The sequence below is a fragment of the Tiliqua scincoides genome, chromosome 7, assembly GCF_035046505.1.
Source record: "Tiliqua scincoides isolate rTilSci1 chromosome 7, rTilSci1.hap2, whole genome shotgun sequence".
In the NCBI taxonomy this organism is placed as follows: domain Eukaryota; kingdom Metazoa; phylum Chordata; class Lepidosauria; order Squamata; family Scincidae; genus Tiliqua; species Tiliqua scincoides.
This window is the reverse complement of record NC_089827.1, coordinates 27,819,692-27,839,631: the sequence shown is the minus strand read 5'-3', so window position 1 is coordinate 27,839,631 and position 19,940 is coordinate 27,819,692. Positions and strand designations below refer to the sequence as shown.

Below are 19,940 nucleotides of genomic sequence, written 5' to 3'. Positions count from 1 at the left end.
TAGCCTGAGGCTTGTGGTACTCAGTTGAAGCCTGAGCCCTGCTTTATAGGAATTCACTGTCACAGGCAATTCCTTTATTAAAATTGGCTACTAACTGTGAATTACAGGACTCATGCCTAATGCACAGGTTTTTAACTTTCTAGTCAAACATTGCACTTTGTTTACAGTGGGCTTAGTAAAAAAGAAAGCTGTTATGAAATTCCCTCCAGTCTGTTGGTAGATGTTAGAAAACCTAAACCCTTATTCTGTAAACTAGAGCTACAGAGAAACTAACATCTGCAAGATCAAAGTAACAAAGACATATAACACATAGAAATGACCTTTCTTGCACTGTATGAACACATTTAACATATTTAAACTATTAATATTTAATCCCTATTTAACACTGCTGGATACAGACAGCAGTTTTGAAACTTGTCTGCAATTACCAATTTGGATAATGCTTGTAATATTTGAGGAACTAAACCAAAAAATACATTTGTTCAAGTGTCTGAAGTTTAAAAAGAACAAGTGAAACTTTTAGGACTACTAGCAAAGTTACTTCCATATCTGTTTTGCGCAATAAAATAACCTTCTTAGCAACAAGATACCTCCTGTAGAGGCTTTTTCTTTAAATTAATAAATAAATAAATTAAAAAGTAAATTAATAAAAGCACATCATCCAGAACAGGGGTGCCCAAACCCTGGCCCTGGGGCCACTTGCAGCCCTCAAGGACTCCCAATATGGCCCTCAGGGAGACCCCCCAGTCTCCAATGAGCCTCTGGCCCTCTGGAAACTTGGAGCCTACACTGCTGTCAGCATGAGGGGACTGACCTCTCATGTTAGCTGTGGGGTGAGGGCTCCCTCCACAGCTTGCTGTTTCACATCTGTGATGCAGTAGCAAAGAGGCCAGCCTTGCTTTGTTCAAGGCCTTTTATAGGTCTTAAGCTATTGCAAGACCTTCATTCATATAAGTTCCACCTCTAGTATATTAATTTATGTAAATTTATTCAAATTTTAAATGTAAATTAATTCTTCCCCCCCCCCCGGCCCGACACAGTGTCAGAGATGATGTGGCCCTCCTGCCAAAAACTTTGGACAGCTCTGATCTAGCCCAACAGATATTGCCACCTTAGCCTAACTGAACTAACAAGCAAGACTCAAAGCCTATGCAACTTATGTTTTGTCACTATTATGTGGTGTTTGTCAATATTATGTGGTGTTATGGGACAGAGCCTAGCCTTTATGGTTACACAGTTGAAAATGGGATGCTAGCAACCAGAAATTCCCCTATTTCTTACTTTCATGGCTGCACAGATGAACACTTCTCAGGCTACCACAGCAGTACTCTCAAACACTGCTTACAGTATTGTCTTTGAGCATTCACTTGTTTCCTTGCAAAGGTAGGTCAGTACCAGTCTCAAACTGCCAATGCACCTTCTTCAAATGGTACAAAAACCACTCTGGAATTACCTATTATAGCACTGCATGAACTCTTAGCCATTTGTTCTGCAAATACCTATTTGCTTTCCATTCATGGTAATCTAGATCCAAAGCAATTATAAGGGACAGTTTGTTATTTTATTATAAATGATTTGAGTTATAGTTTATCCTTAATGTCTGCAGCTGCATGATACATTATCTGCAAGGAAGCAAACCAGTTTGTCATTGTAGGTTTAAATAAGTTACTCTTCATATTTCAGCTAGGAAAGCTTGAAAAAGTGTTTGCTTTTCATATAATTTTGTGATCCCAAAGCCTTGTTTTTTTGCATCTTGGAGATTCTCAGTTCTATGCCAAGCACCATCACACACCCCTCTGGTGACTGCTCTGTGTCTAGACAAAGACATGCCCAGCAAATAAATTTAACTCCTCATAGATGCAATGCAATATTCATAGATGCAAGCCTTCTTGAAAACATCAGAGAGGGCAGAAATGAGCAGTGAAAGACCTCTATAAATCATGCCGCAAAATATTGCCATCTGTACACATCCGCACCAGCAGAAAAATAATCACAAAGTAGCATGCCAGGTGATAAAAATATAAAACAGACAAAATTGTGAGGCTAAAGTAGCTTGCAAGCAGCAAACAAAATTCAGATCCCATCTTTGTCCAGATTATTTGTCCAGCCACAGTGGTGTTGGCCCAGTTGAAGTGTAATGCTAAACTAAAGATGCACTACTGTCTTGCAGATAATGAAAGCTTCCACTACAAGAACATGGAACTATTAAATACAAAATCATGAAACTTGTTTGTTAAACAAGCCAGAATATGAAACTATAGTTTGTTACTTTGTCCCAACTCTAACCACAGTTCTGCAAGTTTCTACCTAACGCATAACTGTTGTCTGCTGTAAATTGAAGGAATTTTCATCCTCCTCCTCCTGCACAAGTAAAGAAGCTGGTGAGTATGCTGTTCCTTTAGGTTTACTCACCTAAAACAATGGTTTGGCATTACATCAGAACTGGCCCTGCTGTTTACCACACACACACACCGCCTGCCATTTTCACTAACTAGAGATGGTATTACAGTTTTATAACCAAGATTCCTCTCAAAGGAGACTGAGCAAGGCTGGATGTTCTTGCCTTGTTTCTCTGCAACCTGATTTTTTCCCCAAATGTTTCATTACAATGGAGATGTTTTGGATATGAAAAAATGTTTGGATATAAACGGCTATTTGTGGAGTCAACCCACTTTTATGCCATTTTCTGCTGTGTAATCCACATTGTGATTCAAAGACAATCACTTAGAAGATTACTAGCTTCAATTCAAGTAACTTTAAAAAAATCAATGTTGTGATGAAATCTATTATCTGTTTCGCTACAAATATTACCACAACAGCATTGTGATTGATAGAGGCAAATGTTTAGTACCATGACACTGGCGTATCAGTTCCTTGGCAATGACAGAACAACACTGGATATTATCAGCATTGTATTTTACCAGAGTACATAATGGAAACTTCCAATGTTCCACAATCATAAGCTGTCAATGCCACCGCTTGCATACTACAAAATTTAGAATGTACAAACAAGCAATAATGCAAATACATTTATAATATACAGCTGTTGGGTCTTTTAACACCAACCTTCTGTTTAAATATTTCATGTTTTAGACAAAAGTTCACTTTATTAAGACCCAGAACTATTCAAAAGGCCTTGTATTCCACAAAGCCCTCAGTCATTTTTCACAGGAAAATGTGCTTTGTGTGTTACGGATTTCTTGTCACTTTAGAAGTTGATCGCTTTGCCAAATGATGCTGCAAGGTTGGCTTCCCTGAAGGCTTCAGATACAGTCTGTTGGGAACAAAAGAAAGTAATTAAGAAAGTGATGAAGGAGTATAAGAAACCAACCAGGTGCAACTACCTGGATCCTAATTCACATGCATTCACAGAATTAAAACACCTCACACTAACTTACTGGATGTGCGTGGCAAACTCTGGCTACATCTTCACACGATGCCCCATACTCCATTGCAAGAGCAGCTTCATTAACCATTTCTCCAGCACCCTGCAAAGAACACCACAAGTAATAAATGCAAGGGACAACATGACTTCACCTACAAACAGCACTGTGTACTGTGCTACAAAAATAAACTTACAGGTTGAGCCTCATTTGCGTGGGTTCCGTTCCAAGCACTCACATGGATGGCAAAAAACACACTATAGCAAATTAATTGAAAAAACAAAGTTTCTTTGCTCCAGTGATTTAAAAACAGCCTTGCTGACCTTTGTGATATAAGATAAGAGTCATTAAGAAGATAATCCATCAATTGGTCATCCTCCAAGCACTTACAAAGGCGCTTCACTCAGCCCCTCCCTTCACCAATGCAAAATGATCACCTTTCTTTCCCATGCTCAGGGGGAACAGAGGGGTCTGCTGGAGAGAGAAGGACTGATAGATTGTCAGCCACCTGCCCTCTCTTTCTCTCATTAAGGAGGCGATTGTTAAAGGACTGTTCAGTTTTTTAAACTGATTCTAAAGGGGTGCATTTTTCCCCTTCTACAGGGATAGCACATTCCTTTTCATTTGCAGGGGGCCATTTGTGTCGAGTCAAATCCGTGTATAAAAAATCCATGTATAAATAGGCTGGACCTGTATCAAAAGTTGACATTATGCACGTATACATACACTGGCAAGACTATCACCTGATGAGTCATGTGACTTGTGATCAATTGTTCAAATCTGTTCATGAATGAAACAGCTGTTTTGTAGAGAGAACACTATACTTAGGTAAGGCATACTTAGGTAAGTACTAAGACTAGTACTATAGAGGTAAGTACTCTATACTTAGGTAAGGAGGAGGAATGGCTCTAAGAAAGCACCTTCTCCTTCCTCTTCTGAAGTTTGTAATTATTTCACTGAGAAAACTAAATAAAGTGTGTGTGCTGTTTCTGTGCATGTGCACTTGATTCACTGACAAGCACCAATCAGCATTCCTACATCATTTATCCTGCTTTTCCTCATCATAAGTAGAGACCATAAAGTACAAAGGGCACTGAAGCCCTCTCCTCCTACTTTCTGGCTCTGAAGGCAATGCTCCAACATTCCAGGCAAGCTTCATAGCCATAAGGGCTACACACTTGCTTCAAAAAAATGCAGTTATTATTCGCAGGATGCTGAACAACTGGGTGATCAACATCAATCACACCTAGCTCTGAATGCAAAATACATACTGGTGCCTTTCAGGAAGTGGTGCTCCTTAATTTTTAAAAGAATGACATTCCACTCATCTCCATCCTGCTTTGTCAAAGCTTAACATTGCAAAGCATAAAGTAGGGGATACCTCAACACAGAAGTCACTTGTCAACTACTTCAGAACATGAAAAACCACAAGATCACTAGGGAACTTGGGAGCTCTTGCATTATTTAAGTCTGTATCAGTTCTACAATGGAACAAATTATTTAACAAAAAAACATACGTTTATTTAAATTATCTATGGATGCACTATTTGTGATAGCAACTTTCCCAACACTTTCCTTGCACACTGAGGAAGAAAAGTTATGCAGAACAGCAAGAGGTATAAAGAAGAGAAAGGACTAGTAAGAAGAGGGAAAGGTGAGCAACCTGTAATGAACAATACAAAGATATTTTGAACTCCAAGCCACCAGCACATGCGGAGGGGCCAGCATTATGCACAGCTAAATACCATGTATTTCTAAGCACCAAAAGGTAAAAAGGATTTGACAGCTCTGCAACACATGAGGATTCCATCTGGTACTCACCGCGCCTAGAATATGAGCCCCAAGCATCCTGTCTGTTGATTTGTGACTCAGTATCTTCACCAAGCCATCTGTGTCAGCATTGGTCTTAGCTCTGCTGTTAGCAGCAAATGGAAATTTGCCAACCTTGTATTCTGTTCCCTAAAAAGTAATTATAAAATAATGAAATGTAGCTCCTGCACTTGGAAGAACCAAGTAACACGTGGTCTAGCACCTTTCCTGCTGCATGTAGCTAGGCCTAATTCTCACGGATGCGTGAGAACCTGTGTCTGGGCTCTACCACATCAGGTGGAGGCTCACAAGCCTGAACACTATTCGGTACAAAATATTCCCTCCATGTAGAAAACCAGGCATCAGTGAGAAGAGTTCTAGCCTAACCTTATCTCAGACATTTTAGATTCCTATATGCAGCGAATCTCTTGTATGGTCGAGACATCAGCCTTATGAGTCTCTACCTGTTGCCTGATATGGTTCAGCCCAGACACAGGGTTACAACTTCACTGAGATCCCAACTGCCATGACAGCTAATGGATCATGCTGTTTAAACCTAGTTCTACTGCAATCACATGAAAAATTTGGGGCTTGGGGGAAAAAGATTTAAGGAGCATAAGGGTGAGGAACAGACATACACACATACCCCCTCCAAACACTTCCTTATATTGGAATTAAGATTAACTGAGAAAAACCTAATTAGGAAACAAACTACAGAAAGACAAACTGAAGGAAGGGAAAGGTTAAGCTCTTCTCACCCACAAGCCTTTTGTTCTCTGTAAATCTCCGTACCTTTTCTACAAGATTGCAGAAGCTTCAGGCATCACAAAGAACAACCAGGATTGTGTCTAATTCAGCCCTGAGAACCAGGCTTAGAGAGGAAATCTCTTGGAACTCACTTGTCAAATGTCTGGTATACATGTTCAGACTGTCTCTTCATACAGAATAGACTTCTCTCTTACTTTGCTTCTCTTGTCTTATTCCTACAAACACCTTGTCACAAGCAATTTATGTTGGGTGAGTGCCAAACCCCTGTACACAGGCTGATGGTCTTCCACTTGTGCTTGAAGGAAGGGACAACTTCTCCCATGACAGATGGGTGCTGCTCTAAAGAGGGGGTGCAACCTTGAGAAGAACTTTTCCAGGGGCTGCTCTTAAAAGGAATTCATTTTATTTTTACTTTTTTTATTTAAGAAATTTTAAAACCCTCATGCATGAGCGGAATGTCACCAGTGACATGGCTGGTGTTACCGTAGATCTTACCCACTGTTATCTATCTGTGGTCAGGAACAATATAAAATGAATCCCAAGGAACAATTATCTGTAGTCTAGTTACCGTCTCTCAGCTTCATCTACCTCATAGTGTTGTTATGGGGATAAAAGGAGGGGTGGCACTATATCCATCGCTCTGAGCTCCTTGGAGGATGGGTGATATAATAATGTGAAAAATAAATAAAATAAATTACAGGAACTAACAGACGTATGATGGATACAAAGCGGTATTTAACTTTTCATACTTTCCTCCCTTAGAACAAATGCTTGTTCTACATTTCCTACCAAAGCAAAATAAAATATGAATACAATGATTTGAGCATAACCAGATTGAATTACATGAACAATTATGGAATTTGGTGTTGTTTTTTTTTTTTAAATGAGCATCAAGGGAGTGGGGCAACTTAAGAGGCTGTGGGAGAGGGACATGCCGCCTGCTGGTGCAAGAATGTATAACACTCAGAACTTGAACAACAAAGTTCAGCACACATTGTTCCTGAAAAACACTTGTCCTGCTAGCTAATATAGATCACTAGACACCAGGCAAACTGTATGAATAAAAGACAAACATGCTAAGTGTTGCACAGAATACATTCACATTCATTCAATACTTTCATTAGAAGTTTTCACCTGGCTCATTGCTACTGCAAAAGGCATTACCTGTTCCATTAACAAACTAGACAGAAAACTAGCTAATGCTATACAATAAAGATAGCAAGTTTTTAAAAGTGAATAACTCCACTCCACTGAGAGTACAATTAAAGAAACCATGAACAATACCTCCTCTTTCAATTGTTCTTCCGATTTGCCAATCCAGGCTACTTCAGGGTGTGTGTAAATTACTGAGGGCACACAGTTGTAGTCAATGTGAACTGCCCCTCCAGCCATCCCCTCCACGCACAGAATACCTTCATCTTCAGCTTTGTGAGCAAGCATCGGTCCAGCTACTACGTCGCCAATAGCGTAAATGCTGCCAGATAAATTGAAATGCAAGCTTTAGACACATTGGGTGCCATGTTCCAGCAAGCTTTGCACCAGGATGTCCGGGCCACAGACGCAACTGCCCAGAGCGTCCCTGTGCCCAGATGGGTGACGAACAAAGAGGCAGAGCAGCAGAATGGTAAGTGCTTCTTGGGGCAGGGAGGGAGTTTTCACTGTGCAGCAGTCTCCAGTTTGGAGTGCTCCAGTGATCTGCTGCTCCACTCCAGTGCTCCACTGCAGTGTCCCTTCCCTCTGGAACAAGTAACTCTGAATGCTACAATTGGCCTAAATATATGACATGTGAAATCAGTGCAGCTTAAGAAAAACACAGTCTGAAAGGTACCAACTTTGATATTCAGAACCTATTTGAAACTTAGCTGTTCTCCCCCTTAACCCAAGGGCAGACAAAGGCACATACTGAACAGTTTTATCCTCTTTGTCTTGTTCTAACTTATTATCTATATGGCACCTTACAAAAGAACACAAACAAAAAGAAAAAAGTTCAGAGTAATTAGTCTGAGCTTCCTATACTTAAACTATTGTCTTACTCAGGTGGAAAGCCAATAAAAGAAAATTTCAAACAATTTAGCAAACAATCCAGCAATCAAATTTGCACTATAAAACGAAGTGCCTGAAAAAAATGTGATTAAAAAAATATATTTGTAACATTGAGCAAGCATACATGGCAATACAACCCATTCCACACTGTGAAATAATCTGTGAAGGAAATAACTTTGATGTGACTTATATGGAAGGTCTTATTGCTTACTGTCATTGAACTGGCTATTAAATGTCATAAGAGCTGACTTGCTGTACAGCAAAGGTACATCTGTTATCGTAACATCCCAACAGTAATGTTGCATGTTTCCAAGAAGCCCTCCAAAGTGCCCAGCAAATCTCATCTCACAGAGCCTTTTTATCTTATTTGCATCCCCCCCCCCCACTGGCAACTGTTATGTTGTGTGATAAGTAGAAACAGACTGACAAGGACATAAAGCATTGATCCACGCATTCCTCTGTCCCCACACACACAAACTGAGGAAGAAAGGAAACTCATCAGACCAGAAGAGAAGTATGAAATACATTCACCCAACCCTACCTTATCTAGTGTAACATCCTTCAATGGCTTGGATGCAACATCTGCACAATCCCATCTATACACACACCTCTACACACACACACACACACACAGAGGCTTGTTTGGCAACATTCAATCGGGGGGGGGGGGAATCAAAACTTGTTCTCAAGAAAGCCAAGTCACTTGTCAAGACCAGGAACTTGACACAGAGCAAGCGATGCCCCCCTCTGCTCTTCAAAGCCACTGCTGCTGCCAGCATCTCTCATCCTTCGTAGCAGTTTGCATCTTCCAAGAGACCTATGGGTCTTGCGTTAGGGGCATTTTGTTGCTTCTGGCTGGGCGACAAAGTACAGTGGTACCTCGCATAACAAATGCCCCGCGCAGCGAAAAACTCGCAGAACGAAAGCGTTTTGCGAAGTTTGGTAACTCGCACAACAAATTTTTATGACCCCTGCTTCGCAAGATGAATTTTTTGTTGTTGTTTTGGTTTGACTTAAGGGGGGGATCTTCATGCCAGTTTATGATCCCGTTCACCCTAGTAAGGGGCGGATCTTCATGTCAGTTTATGATCCCGTTCACCCTAGTAAGGGGTGGATCTTCATGTCAGTTTATGATCCTGTCCACCCTAGTAAGGGGAGGATCTTTATGTAAGTAAGTCCCATTGTGCTTGCTCCCAGGAAAGTTTGCACAGGATTACAGCCTTCAAACTCCCCACTCAGCATCCCCCCCATCACTCATTCACCCTCTCACTGCCCCATTTCCTTCACGTTTCCCCCCATGATCACGGCAAAAGCAAGCAATTGAGTGCAGCTGCTCTGTCCTCCCCAGCTTAGAGCACAATCCTGTGCGTCTCTCCTCAGAAGTAAGTCCCATTGTGCTTACTCCCAGGAAAGTGTGCACAGGATTACAACCTTCAAGCTCCCCACTCAGCATCCCCCCCCCGTTTTTGAAATCCTCTGTACAGTATGCATGCCTTTAAAGAGCACTTAATAAACACTTTGTAAACCAAATTTGACTTTGTTCTGACTTTTCTTGCCCATAGGAACGCATTAATTAAATTTCAATGCATTCCTATGGGAAAATGCGCTTCGCAAAACGAAAAACTCGCATAACGAAAGGACTCGCGGAACGGATTAATTTCGTTATGCGAGGCACCACTGTACAGAGCTGGGCAGAGAGGGGGAGACAGAGCCACATCCCAGCTGGCTCCTTGTTGCTTCTGGGCAGGCCAACAAAAGCGTTTTCAACCATCGCAGGTTAATAAAACTGTACCTGAAGTTCAAAACCCAATTTATAAATAGCATTTGACAAAATTAATTTAATTCCTTCTAATCATCAAAACTATCCCATTATTTGACTTACTTTGGAATTTTGGTTTGGAACCTGTTGTTGATTGGAATTCTACCTCTGTTGTCCAGTTCAATACCCACATCTTCCAAACCAAGATTTTTAGTGAAAGGGCGCCGACCAATACAAACCAGGAGTACATCACAAGTAATCACTTCTGCCTTGCCACCAGCAGCAGCTTCAACACTGAGGAAAAATAACACAGTTAGACACGCCACATATTGTTAATAAGTGTTAATAAGTTAACTGAATTCTGAGTATTTCTTCTATTATTATTGCTTGAATAATATATTTAAGATCCCACAGACAGCTATGTTACAACTATTGAAGACTATAGTTAAGCCATAATAAAGATATTTTAAAATCATGACAAGCAATAAGTGATTATATTGTTCAACATCTACATGAAGCTGCTGGGAGAGGTCATCCAGAAGTTCGGGGTAGGGTGCCATCAATATGCTGATGACACCCAGCTCTTTCTTTCCTTTCCTCCTGATTCCAAGAAGGCAGTCAAAGTTCTGCACTGCTGTCTGGAAGCTATTAGGAGCTGGATGTGGGCAAACAAGCTGAAACTGAATCCTGATAAGACAGAGGTTCTCCTGGTCCAGAAGTCCAAGACTCGGGTATTGGACTATTATCCTGTTCTAAATGGGGTTGCACTTCCTCTGAAGGAGCAGGTTCGCAGCTTGGAAGTGATCCTGGATCTGCAGCTGCTTTTGGATTCTCAGGTAGTGGCTATGGCCAGGGGAGCCTTTGCTCAGCTTCGGCTGATTCACCAGCTGCGACCATCGCTGAGTCGCTCAGACCTGGCCACGGTGACCTATGCCCTAGTGACATCCAGATTAGACTACTGCAACGCGCTTTATGGGCTTTTACCGAAGACAGTCTGGAAACTGCAATTAGTGCAGAATGCGGTCGCCCATGTGGTTGCTGGGGCTCGTCGGTTCGACTCAGTCAGGCCACTACTTCAGCGGCTACACTGGCTGCCAGTTCATTTCCAGGCTGAATTCAAAGTGCTAGTTTTGACATTTAAAGCCCTATACGGCTTGGGTCCAGGGTATTTGAGGGACCGCCTATACAATCCAACACATCCTATCAGAGGGGCCCTTCTAAATATGCCATCACCAGTGGAGGTGAAGGGGATGGCGGCAAAAAAGAGGGCCTTCTCGGTGGTGGCTCCCTGTTTGTGGAACTCCCTTCCCCTACAGCTGAGAACAGCTTCCTCTCTAGAGTCCTTTCGACAGGGGCTTAAGACCTTTATATTTACACAAACCTTTTAAGGCTGACACAAGGGGGCATGGCCTTTTCTTCTTTTTTGGGGGGGAACCAATTGTTTTGTTTGTGTTTATTGTTTTTAAATGTTTGATTTTTATACTTATTTTTTCATGGTTTTCATATTTTATTTGTTAGCTGCCTTGAGTGCTCCTTTCTGGAGTGAATGACAGGACAGAAATTCTAATTAATTAATTAATTAATATTGTTAGTTGCACTAATGCATGGGTGTCCAAACTTTTTGGCAGGAGGGCCACATCATCTCTCTGACACTGTGTTGGGGGCCGGGGAAAAAAGAATTAATTTACATTTCAAATTTGAATAAATTTACATACATTAATATATTAGAGATGGAACTTCTATGACTGAATGAAGGTCTTGCAATAGCTCAAAATCTACAAAAGGCCTTGCACAAAGCAAGGTCGTTCTTTCCTTTGCTGCCACTGCTGCATCACAAATGTGAAACAGCAAGTAGTGGAGGGAGCCCTCACCCCACAGCTCATGCAAGAGGTTGAACAGTCACCCTCATGCTGAGAGCACTTGCATTGGGCAAGCATGGGCTCCAGCAAGTCTCCAGAGGGCCAGAGTTTCAATGGAGACTGGGGGCTTCCTGCGGGCCGCAAGTGGCCGTCCCTGAGGGCCGCAAGTGGCCCCCGGGCCGGGGTTTGGGCACCCCTGCACTAACGCATAAACTATTCGCTTACACCCAAATCATCAGCTCATGACAACTTCTCCACAAAACTGCATCAATAATGATGGGGTAAATAACTCCTTTAAGTCAACTATATTACTGAACCATCTTATCCACTGTGCTACAACTTCCATTTGAGTTGCATGCCCTCTTTGTGTTTGCCTCAAAAGCAAAGTTGCACAGGGTGGGAAAGCTGGAATACAGCCTTTCACTTTCCACCCAACTCAACTCAAATCCATGCTTCAATGCAACACTGGAATGAGGTAAATATATGTACAGTCCAATACACGTGGACCTGCACCACCTGACCTTACCAACCCGCCTCAATTCTAAGGAATAAAAATGAAACTAAGTGTACATGACTTGAACACTTAGAGGTTAAGTGTGAATAGACTTCCAGTTGACATCTATTACATTAGAAACATTGCTGTGAAGTAAATGTGTGTAGTATAGGAAGCCAATTTTAACATGAATTACCAGCTGTTACCCACAATTAACAGCTTTCTATATGTATGAGTGTTTCATGCTAATAATTTTCTAGAGGACTTGACATGTTATTCTGCTACAGTAAAAACAATGAAAAACCTTGTAGCAGCTTAAAAACTAACAAATATATTTGCAACCCATAAAAGCTGATAATGGAATAAAGAGGTTAGGTTTTAAGTGCAGCAAGACTTGTTAAGAGCAAGGTAAGAAAATCTTTTCCATATTACCCCTAAATACATCTTTTATTTATTTATTTTTCACATTTTTACACCGCCCTTCCTCCAAAGAGCTCATGGCGGTGTACACAGCTGCTCCTCTCCTGTTGTCCTCACAACAACCCTGTGAGGTAGGTGAGGCTGAGAGAAAGTGACTGGCCCAAGGTTACCCAGGAAGCTTTGTGTCTTTTACAATCTACATAGTTCATTCTGCTATAATGCAATAGCTGCTTTCCTAAGAAACCACATGTTATCAAAAAGCATGCTATAAAAACAATTAGTTCACAGGGTGTGTGTGGGGTATGTGTGTGTGTGTTAGGGACTAGGGAGCTTCAGGCTTACAATAACAAAGATATACCAACACCACTACTATTGGTACCAAACAGCCCTTTTAAAGGCAGGAAGAATTCCCAGCAGTTCCACAGTGAAATTTACAGAACCTGAAATCAAACTGATAAAAAGGTAAAGAAAAGGGAGGAGACTGAGCAGCCAGCCAGCCAGATGCAATTGCATTTTCCCCCCTACATGTCCCAAACATGACTGCATTATAAATAACAGTGATTCATGTAATGCAAACTGTGTTCCCTACTCAATTGTACTCTATCAAATGCACATTATGAAAACTCACACTGCACAAGAAATGCCAGTAGATGTAAGTTCATAACAGCAGCTTCCATGTTGAAAACAAATTTTGATCAGGGCTGAGAGACTACAAATTTTTAGATGTCTCACCACGGATATGACAATATATTTCAAATATCCCAAGCACTGTTCTCAAATATTTAAAACACTAAGCAAACAGGCACCTGGAATTTTTTTTAGTCATTTAGGTTTTAAGGGAAAACAAACACTTATTTCTCTAAATCAGTATCTATATATAAAGCACTTACGAAACATCAATCGCTCCATCTGGTTTCTTGGTAGCACCAGTAACCTTTGTGTTCAATTTAAATTTAAGTCCTTGCTTCTGGAGAATACGCTGGAAGTTCTTAGAGATCTCCATATCAATGCCCAGTCCGCCAACATGGCCTAAGAACTCCACAGCTGTCACGTTTGCACCTAGACGCTGCCAGACTGAACCCTGCAATCAGCACAAGCCCAAGATTAAAACTTTTTATTTTATTTTAAGAAAAAGGGGGGGAATGCAACTGAGTAGGTTCTGTGTATTGTTTTGGCTACAAACTGCTCAGATAAACAGCTATGTTCACCATAGGAAAACAAACTACCAGAAATCTTCAGCAGTTCAGTGACACACTGTAATCTTCTCAGGACACCTATTATCCTATCATTCAAGTTTTCTTGCTAGATAATTTCTTCTTCTTGCTAGATAATTTCCTCTACTAGAAAACAATAGCTAGTTAACTTGAATTTTAGTAGTGTACTGCTGGTAACAAAGTCCTTCTACAGTTGCTAACTTTTATTAGCCCTGGAATGCGACAAGGTTGGGGCATGACACAAAACTCCTTTTCTTGGGTTTTCTTATAAAATCTACGACATGGCACGTTTGAAGTATTAGCTTTCTATCTGAATTCCTCCAAATACGAGTGCATCAGGATGTGGGCTGTACTATTGTTCTATGCTGTATAAGCACCTGGGCACTAAAGATAGTACTAGAAATGATGTATTCTAGAGAATACATTCTTCATATATGGCTGAACGTGGTATATACAGACGTGCCCCAGATGTGCCCACAGATACCTGAATCTACTGATATGAGGGGATGCCTACCCTCCAGAGCTTCACTGGGCCTAATGCATTAAAAACGTCACTTCCAGTTTTATGAAAAAATCTGGAAATGATTTTTTTTCACCTCTAGGTCTCAGTCTAAGCCTGGCAGAGACCACGGACAGAAGGCTCAGAGGACCCTCCAGAGGCAAGGGGAGCGGAGTGCCAGAAGGAGCACATGCCTGGAGAGGGCCCACAGACCCGATTTGCAAATACATGAATTTAGGAATATGGGATCCAAAGATATGGCCCCCCCCATTTTGCAATGCAGTGGGAGTAATGACCACTCAGAGTTCTGTTAATGTTTTCTTATAAAAAAGCTAACTGCATACTGATTACATAGTTCTTTGTCAAGACTGATAAACATGCCACCTAATCATCTTAGTTGTGATTTTTTAGTACTACCTCTTTACTGTCCAGTAGTCAGACTGGTAATACCCATTTTAAGATTAAGATTATTTAAGATTTTAAGATGAAGCAATTGAATAAAAGACTGCTATGATAGCAAGAACTGTGCCTGCTGCGCACTTGGAGATAGCAGTTCATACCATCAAGGTTTCCATTTAACTCTGGCTGGGTTGTGGGACTACTGACAGCTCAACACTACTGCTCCTATGGCAACTGAAAGGAGGATGGCAGTTTTTTGCAACAAGCATCAACACAATTTTAGAGGCTCTGAAAAAAAGAGAAGTTTCTTACCAGTTCTACACCAATGACTCCTGCACCAATGACCACCATTCTTTCAGGGACTTGCTTCAAAGATAGTGCACCAGTAGATGATACAATTGTGTCCTCATCAATCTAAACACATTTCAAAGGACAAAAATGACATTATGACATTTCAAAGAAGAAAAAATGACATTTGACAATAAGACAAATAAGGCAGATGTTTGTATAAGAATATCATACTGCAGGTAAATTGCCACCAATTTATCATAGGTAACACCCAAAAGCAGTGCATTTGCTTTTGACAATGATACAATACAAAGTACTAGGCAAAGAATTACTCTGTGGATATAAAAATTGCAAGGGCACTGTTTCCAACTCAATCATACCATAATTCCAGGAAAAGGTGTCACTTCGGAGCCTGTAGCTATGAGGATGTTCTTTGTATTAATAACCTGAGTGCTGCCATCATCTTTGGTTGCTGTGACCTGGTTTTTGCCAGTTATTTTTCCAAAACCGGACACGTGCGTCACCTTCCAAAAGGAAGACAAGTTTATTCGACTTATAACAAATTACCTCAGAAAATATTTCATCTGGTCACACCATAAACCATAGCATCACTGCAATTATTACTTTTTAAATCTAATACAGTAAGGAAGGTAGATGGGTAGAAATGTTACTGTACTCTCTCTACGGGTAGAGTTGTGGCAACCAAGCCAAAGTGAGGCGCTGCTTGGTGACTTCAAGCAGCTACCTCAATCTTTCCATTAAGTTTACACAAGAGCTTTCTTCTACCAAGAATCCAGTCCCAGTGTCAAGACATAACGCCAGACAGGCATTTTTAAAATTGTGAGAAAACTACACAAATTAATATCTTCACCCAGAAAGGAACACGAGGTAATATGGCACAAATCAGGAGGTTCAGTGCATCTGAATTTTGATGAGAATTAAAAGAAACAGGGAAGTTGAGCAACACAGGTTTAACAGTGAGAGAACACTGCAAAAACAGACAACACTAGTAGGTTCTCCCCCTTCAGCAAGTACTAGTGCAGTGGTTCCCAAACCTTTTAGAGGCCCTAGAGGCTGCTACCTGATTTATAAATGCCAAGAGGTGCGGCTATAATGGTGATTGGGTAGCACTGCTCCCCACCCCACAAGTAGCAGTTTATTTAACATTTGATGAATACAGCCCAGTGACATGCAGTCACGGTAGGCAAGGGAGGCAGAGCCTCACTTAACACAGCAAGAAAAATAAAGGACCCCAACAAGTTTAAAAATGTACCTTTCCCATTTTTGAATCTGCTCCTCTCTGCCCTGCTCAGTCCATTTAAAGCAGGGTGCACGCAAACGACACACACAGAGATGGAGATAATCCATGAAGGGAGAGTTGCCAATCATCTAGTCACTATGGTAGCTTGCAAGGGACAAAATATGTAGGAATGCCTACGCACTTAAACAGTGGAGAGGAGGGGCACCAGGAAAAGTTGCTTCCATTTGCCCAGTAATAAAAAAAGACAATGCTTGTATCATCAGTCTCTGGGGAGGCATTAGGAAAACTTGCCTCCAGCAAGTTAGCTAGCTGCAAGGGGAAAAAAAAGCAGGGCAGCTGGCTAGCCAATTGAAAAAACAGCATGACATCTGCATCATTAAGCTCTAGGAAGGCAGCAGGAAGAGTTGCTTCTCTTCTGTTAAAAAAAACCATAAAAAAAAGGGGAGCCTGTGCAGTGGGCTGGCTCTCCAAAATACCAGGAGCAGCCATTTTCTAGTTGCTTCAGAAGTCCTGTGCTAGATCTCCCTAGTTCTGAGTAGAAGAGGTGAGTTTATAAAAAATAAATTATTGGGGGGTGGGGAGTGTGTGCGTGCTCCAGACACTTTTATTTATTTATTTCCAGGGGGGATAGAGAGAGCATGTTTCAAGACTTAGCTTAAGGAGGAGAAGTGAGTGTGCATTACCTTCCCTGGTCTGGACCTCACTGCACATCTCTGATACAGCCTGATCTGCCCTATCAGTTTTGTGAACCACCAAAATTGGGTCACAAGCCACTGGTGGGTCCCACTGTAATTTGAGAACCATTGTACTAATGAGTATAGGTCCCTTGTTCAATTCTCACTTGAACCACAGGCAAGGAGCTGTCCTAGCTCTTGAGAGATTTGAACTCAAGTTGCTTATTGTCCATACAGTTTTCCAACACCTCTTGCCACATAACACAAATTTAGCTTTGAAGGTACTGAACAGGATCCTAACATGCTTAATGGCAAGTAGGGTTGCCTGATAGGCCACTAAGACAAAGAAAATGACATGGGCAACTGCCAACTCCAATGAGTCAGGAAATTTCCACATATTAAAGGAATACAGTTTGTACTTTTCCCAGCAAGTTGTCAGAGGAAAAAATACGCTGCCTTTGTTCACACGCGGACCATACAGTACCTTATTCTGTTTAAACAAATGAGCGATTCCACCCGTTAAGGCCTTCACTGCCCCACTCTTCTGCTCCATCATCTTCTCTAAATTCAACCGGATTCCCGCAACTATAAAATATTTCAGTACAGGTTCTTTTGGTGGTATTTTTGAATGCTTTACACTTTAAGGGTAAGTTACAGTGCCATTACATGACACAAAATATGTACTATCTTTACTGACCAAAGCAGCTATCCAACAATTACGAAGAACACCAACCACACATTTGTACATTTGTCTTTGCAGTTGTATCATACAATATTCTGCCACATGAACATGCATAATCCTTGAAGCAGTGCAACCTTCAGCAGCGAAATTGGTGACACAGCATTTTCTCCTCCCCCTTCCTAATAATATCTCAGGGTCCAATTCTATCCAGCACTGGTGCAGTGGCACTGGTGCAGTGGCAATGTAGCCCTGAAGTAAGGAAACAAACTTTCCCTTACCTTAAAGAGACCTCAACCTACCACAGAATGCTGCACATGCCCTGTTGACATGGCTGCATCAGTGCTAGGAAGTTGGAGAAGACTGGGGGACCTCAATTATGTGATTTCTTCCCTAGGAATTCAGCAGTGCTGATGCTCAATTTTTAGGTGCCAACTTAAGACCTTATTTTCTTCTTGGCTTTTAGCAGACGGTGGATTGTATGCTGCCAGTAGGCAGCCCAGTCTTGAGCTGCCCGGCACATGGGGCTGCTGCAGTGCCAAAATGCACTGCATTCTGAGTGCACTGAGCAGCCGGCGGAGGCTTCTTAGGAGAAGGGGACATTTGCCCCCTTCCCACGAGTAAGGGAAGCAGCCCTGCAATGGGGCTACTCGACTCTTCATCAGCTATTTAGCTGGTGCAGAGGAAGGATGCCTCATGTTGAGCTGTGAGGCCAGGCACAGGGCTCTGAATCCAGTGAAGCTGAGCTCTGCTAGTCCTGCCCCGCCTCCCCCCACAACACCCTTCCACCACCCTCCACCCACCCCGGAACACCTTCTCCTGGCCTCCCCCTGCCCCAGCTTACCTCTCTGCATAAGCTCACTAGCACTGGGCTGGTGAGAATGCTCGCAAACATGCCTTACAGCACGTTTGCATCAGTGCATGCTGACACTGAACCAAAGTACACTCCTCTGGATTGGGCCCTAAGTCTCTTATTTAAGTGCTGTTCTATCATGTTTGTTGCTGTATACATTATTTATGTACTCCATAATTTTAATTTGTTCTAATTGCTGTTATATTTTTAGTCCTCTCTTAGAGACTTTGAACATAATATTAAATGGCAGGATATAAATGCCTTAGATAAATATTACATGGGAAATATTTATGAAATGAAAAAGCAATATCAGCAAGCAACAGAACCAAGTCATTTCACAGTCAAATTGGCTTAAATATACTGCACGTGTTTTTCAATGGACGGAGGGCCCAATTCTGTCCAACCTTCCAGCACTAGTACAGTCACAATGAAGCCGTGAGGAAGGGAAAAAAACATTCCCCCTTTCTTGAGGAGGCCTCCATGACTGCCCCCCAGTATTCAGTGCATGCCCCATTGGCACAACTGCATCAGCACTGAAAAGGTGGATAGGATTTGGCCCTGAATCTTGTTACCAGCAGGACAACCTTATTCCTCACAATGATTTTCCATGAACTATCTTCTTTTGGAGGACAGGGTATAAAGCAAGCCCTGGATCCCTGAAGACTGCACTTGAGCATTCATGGGTGTGGCCTATTCTCCCCATTCGCCTCAAACACCCCATATCACACACTGTTCGAGAGAGACCTCTGATACTCAGATGCAGCTTTTGGGGAGCATAAAGAGCTGGAGTGAGGGGTGGATAAGCTCTGCTGGGCAGGTGGAACCCTTGCATATATCCAAGGTTAAGCCTTTAGTAAACACCTCACTGTCATCACAATATTTCTGACACAATAAAACCTAGAATAGCTGAACATCAATACATATACAGAATACTTACTTTCAATTCCTCTACTAGCAAAGTCTTTTCCATGGGCCAAATGATACAGGTGTGAGTTGTTAAGCAAGGCCTACCAAATAAAAAATTATGAAACACACAGAAGATACCACAGCTATCCTAAGATGAGGATAAATCAATTTAACATTGCAAATCAAAGCAGTTTCAGTGCTGTTACATAACTGCACGTTTATTACTTGACAGCAATAACAAGTTCCAAGATCATGTGTAAATGGGCCATCACAGATTCCATCACCATAAAGAACATTCATTTTACCTCGCTTCACAATGCAATGCTATTCAATGGAGTTCACACACGGGCAGGCCAATTGTAATCTACCTTGAGGCAGCTGGGCCGAATGACCTACACTGTTTCTAGCAAAGGTTAGGAGCAGGCTAGAAGTCTCCTTGGGGTAAGAGGATATTTTTCCCCTTACCCCATGCTGAGCCCCAGCCTGCTCAATGAGGCTTCTTGGATCTGCACCAGCTAATTTGTTGGCACAAGAAGCCCCATGTAAAGCTGCCAGGCCCAGGAGGGAGGATAGGATATGGCGAAGACCTCCTCCAACAATTCTCACCTGCTCCCAGGCCTGATCCACCCACCC

At 41.8% G+C, this 19,940-nt stretch overlaps 1 protein-coding gene across 1 annotated transcript in view; it reads right to left on the bottom strand.

Annotated features, from left to right (window-relative positions):
- Positions 1 to 1,539: 1,539 nt before the first annotated feature.
- Positions 1,540 to 19,940, bottom strand: part of DLD (dihydrolipoamide dehydrogenase) — a 23,682-nt gene continuing 5,281 nt past the window's right edge. The window contains exons 5-14 of the mRNA XM_066633265.1: positions 19,339 to 19,408; positions 17,354 to 17,454; positions 15,315 to 15,458; positions 14,959 to 15,060; positions 13,425 to 13,615; positions 9,886 to 10,056; positions 7,245 to 7,434; positions 5,205 to 5,342; positions 3,399 to 3,488; positions 1,540 to 3,274 (exon numbers count right to left, since the gene is read on the bottom strand). Of these exons, the coding sequence (XP_066489362.1) occupies positions 3,209 to 3,274; positions 3,399 to 3,488; positions 5,205 to 5,342; positions 7,245 to 7,434; positions 9,886 to 10,056; positions 13,425 to 13,615; positions 14,959 to 15,060; positions 15,315 to 15,458; positions 17,354 to 17,454; positions 19,339 to 19,408 (1,263 nt within the window). The 3' untranslated portion in view covers positions 1,540 to 3,208. The remainder of the gene's footprint in view (positions 3,275 to 3,398; positions 3,489 to 5,204; positions 5,343 to 7,244; positions 7,435 to 9,885; positions 10,057 to 13,424; positions 13,616 to 14,958; positions 15,061 to 15,314; positions 15,459 to 17,353; positions 17,455 to 19,338; positions 19,409 to 19,940) is intronic.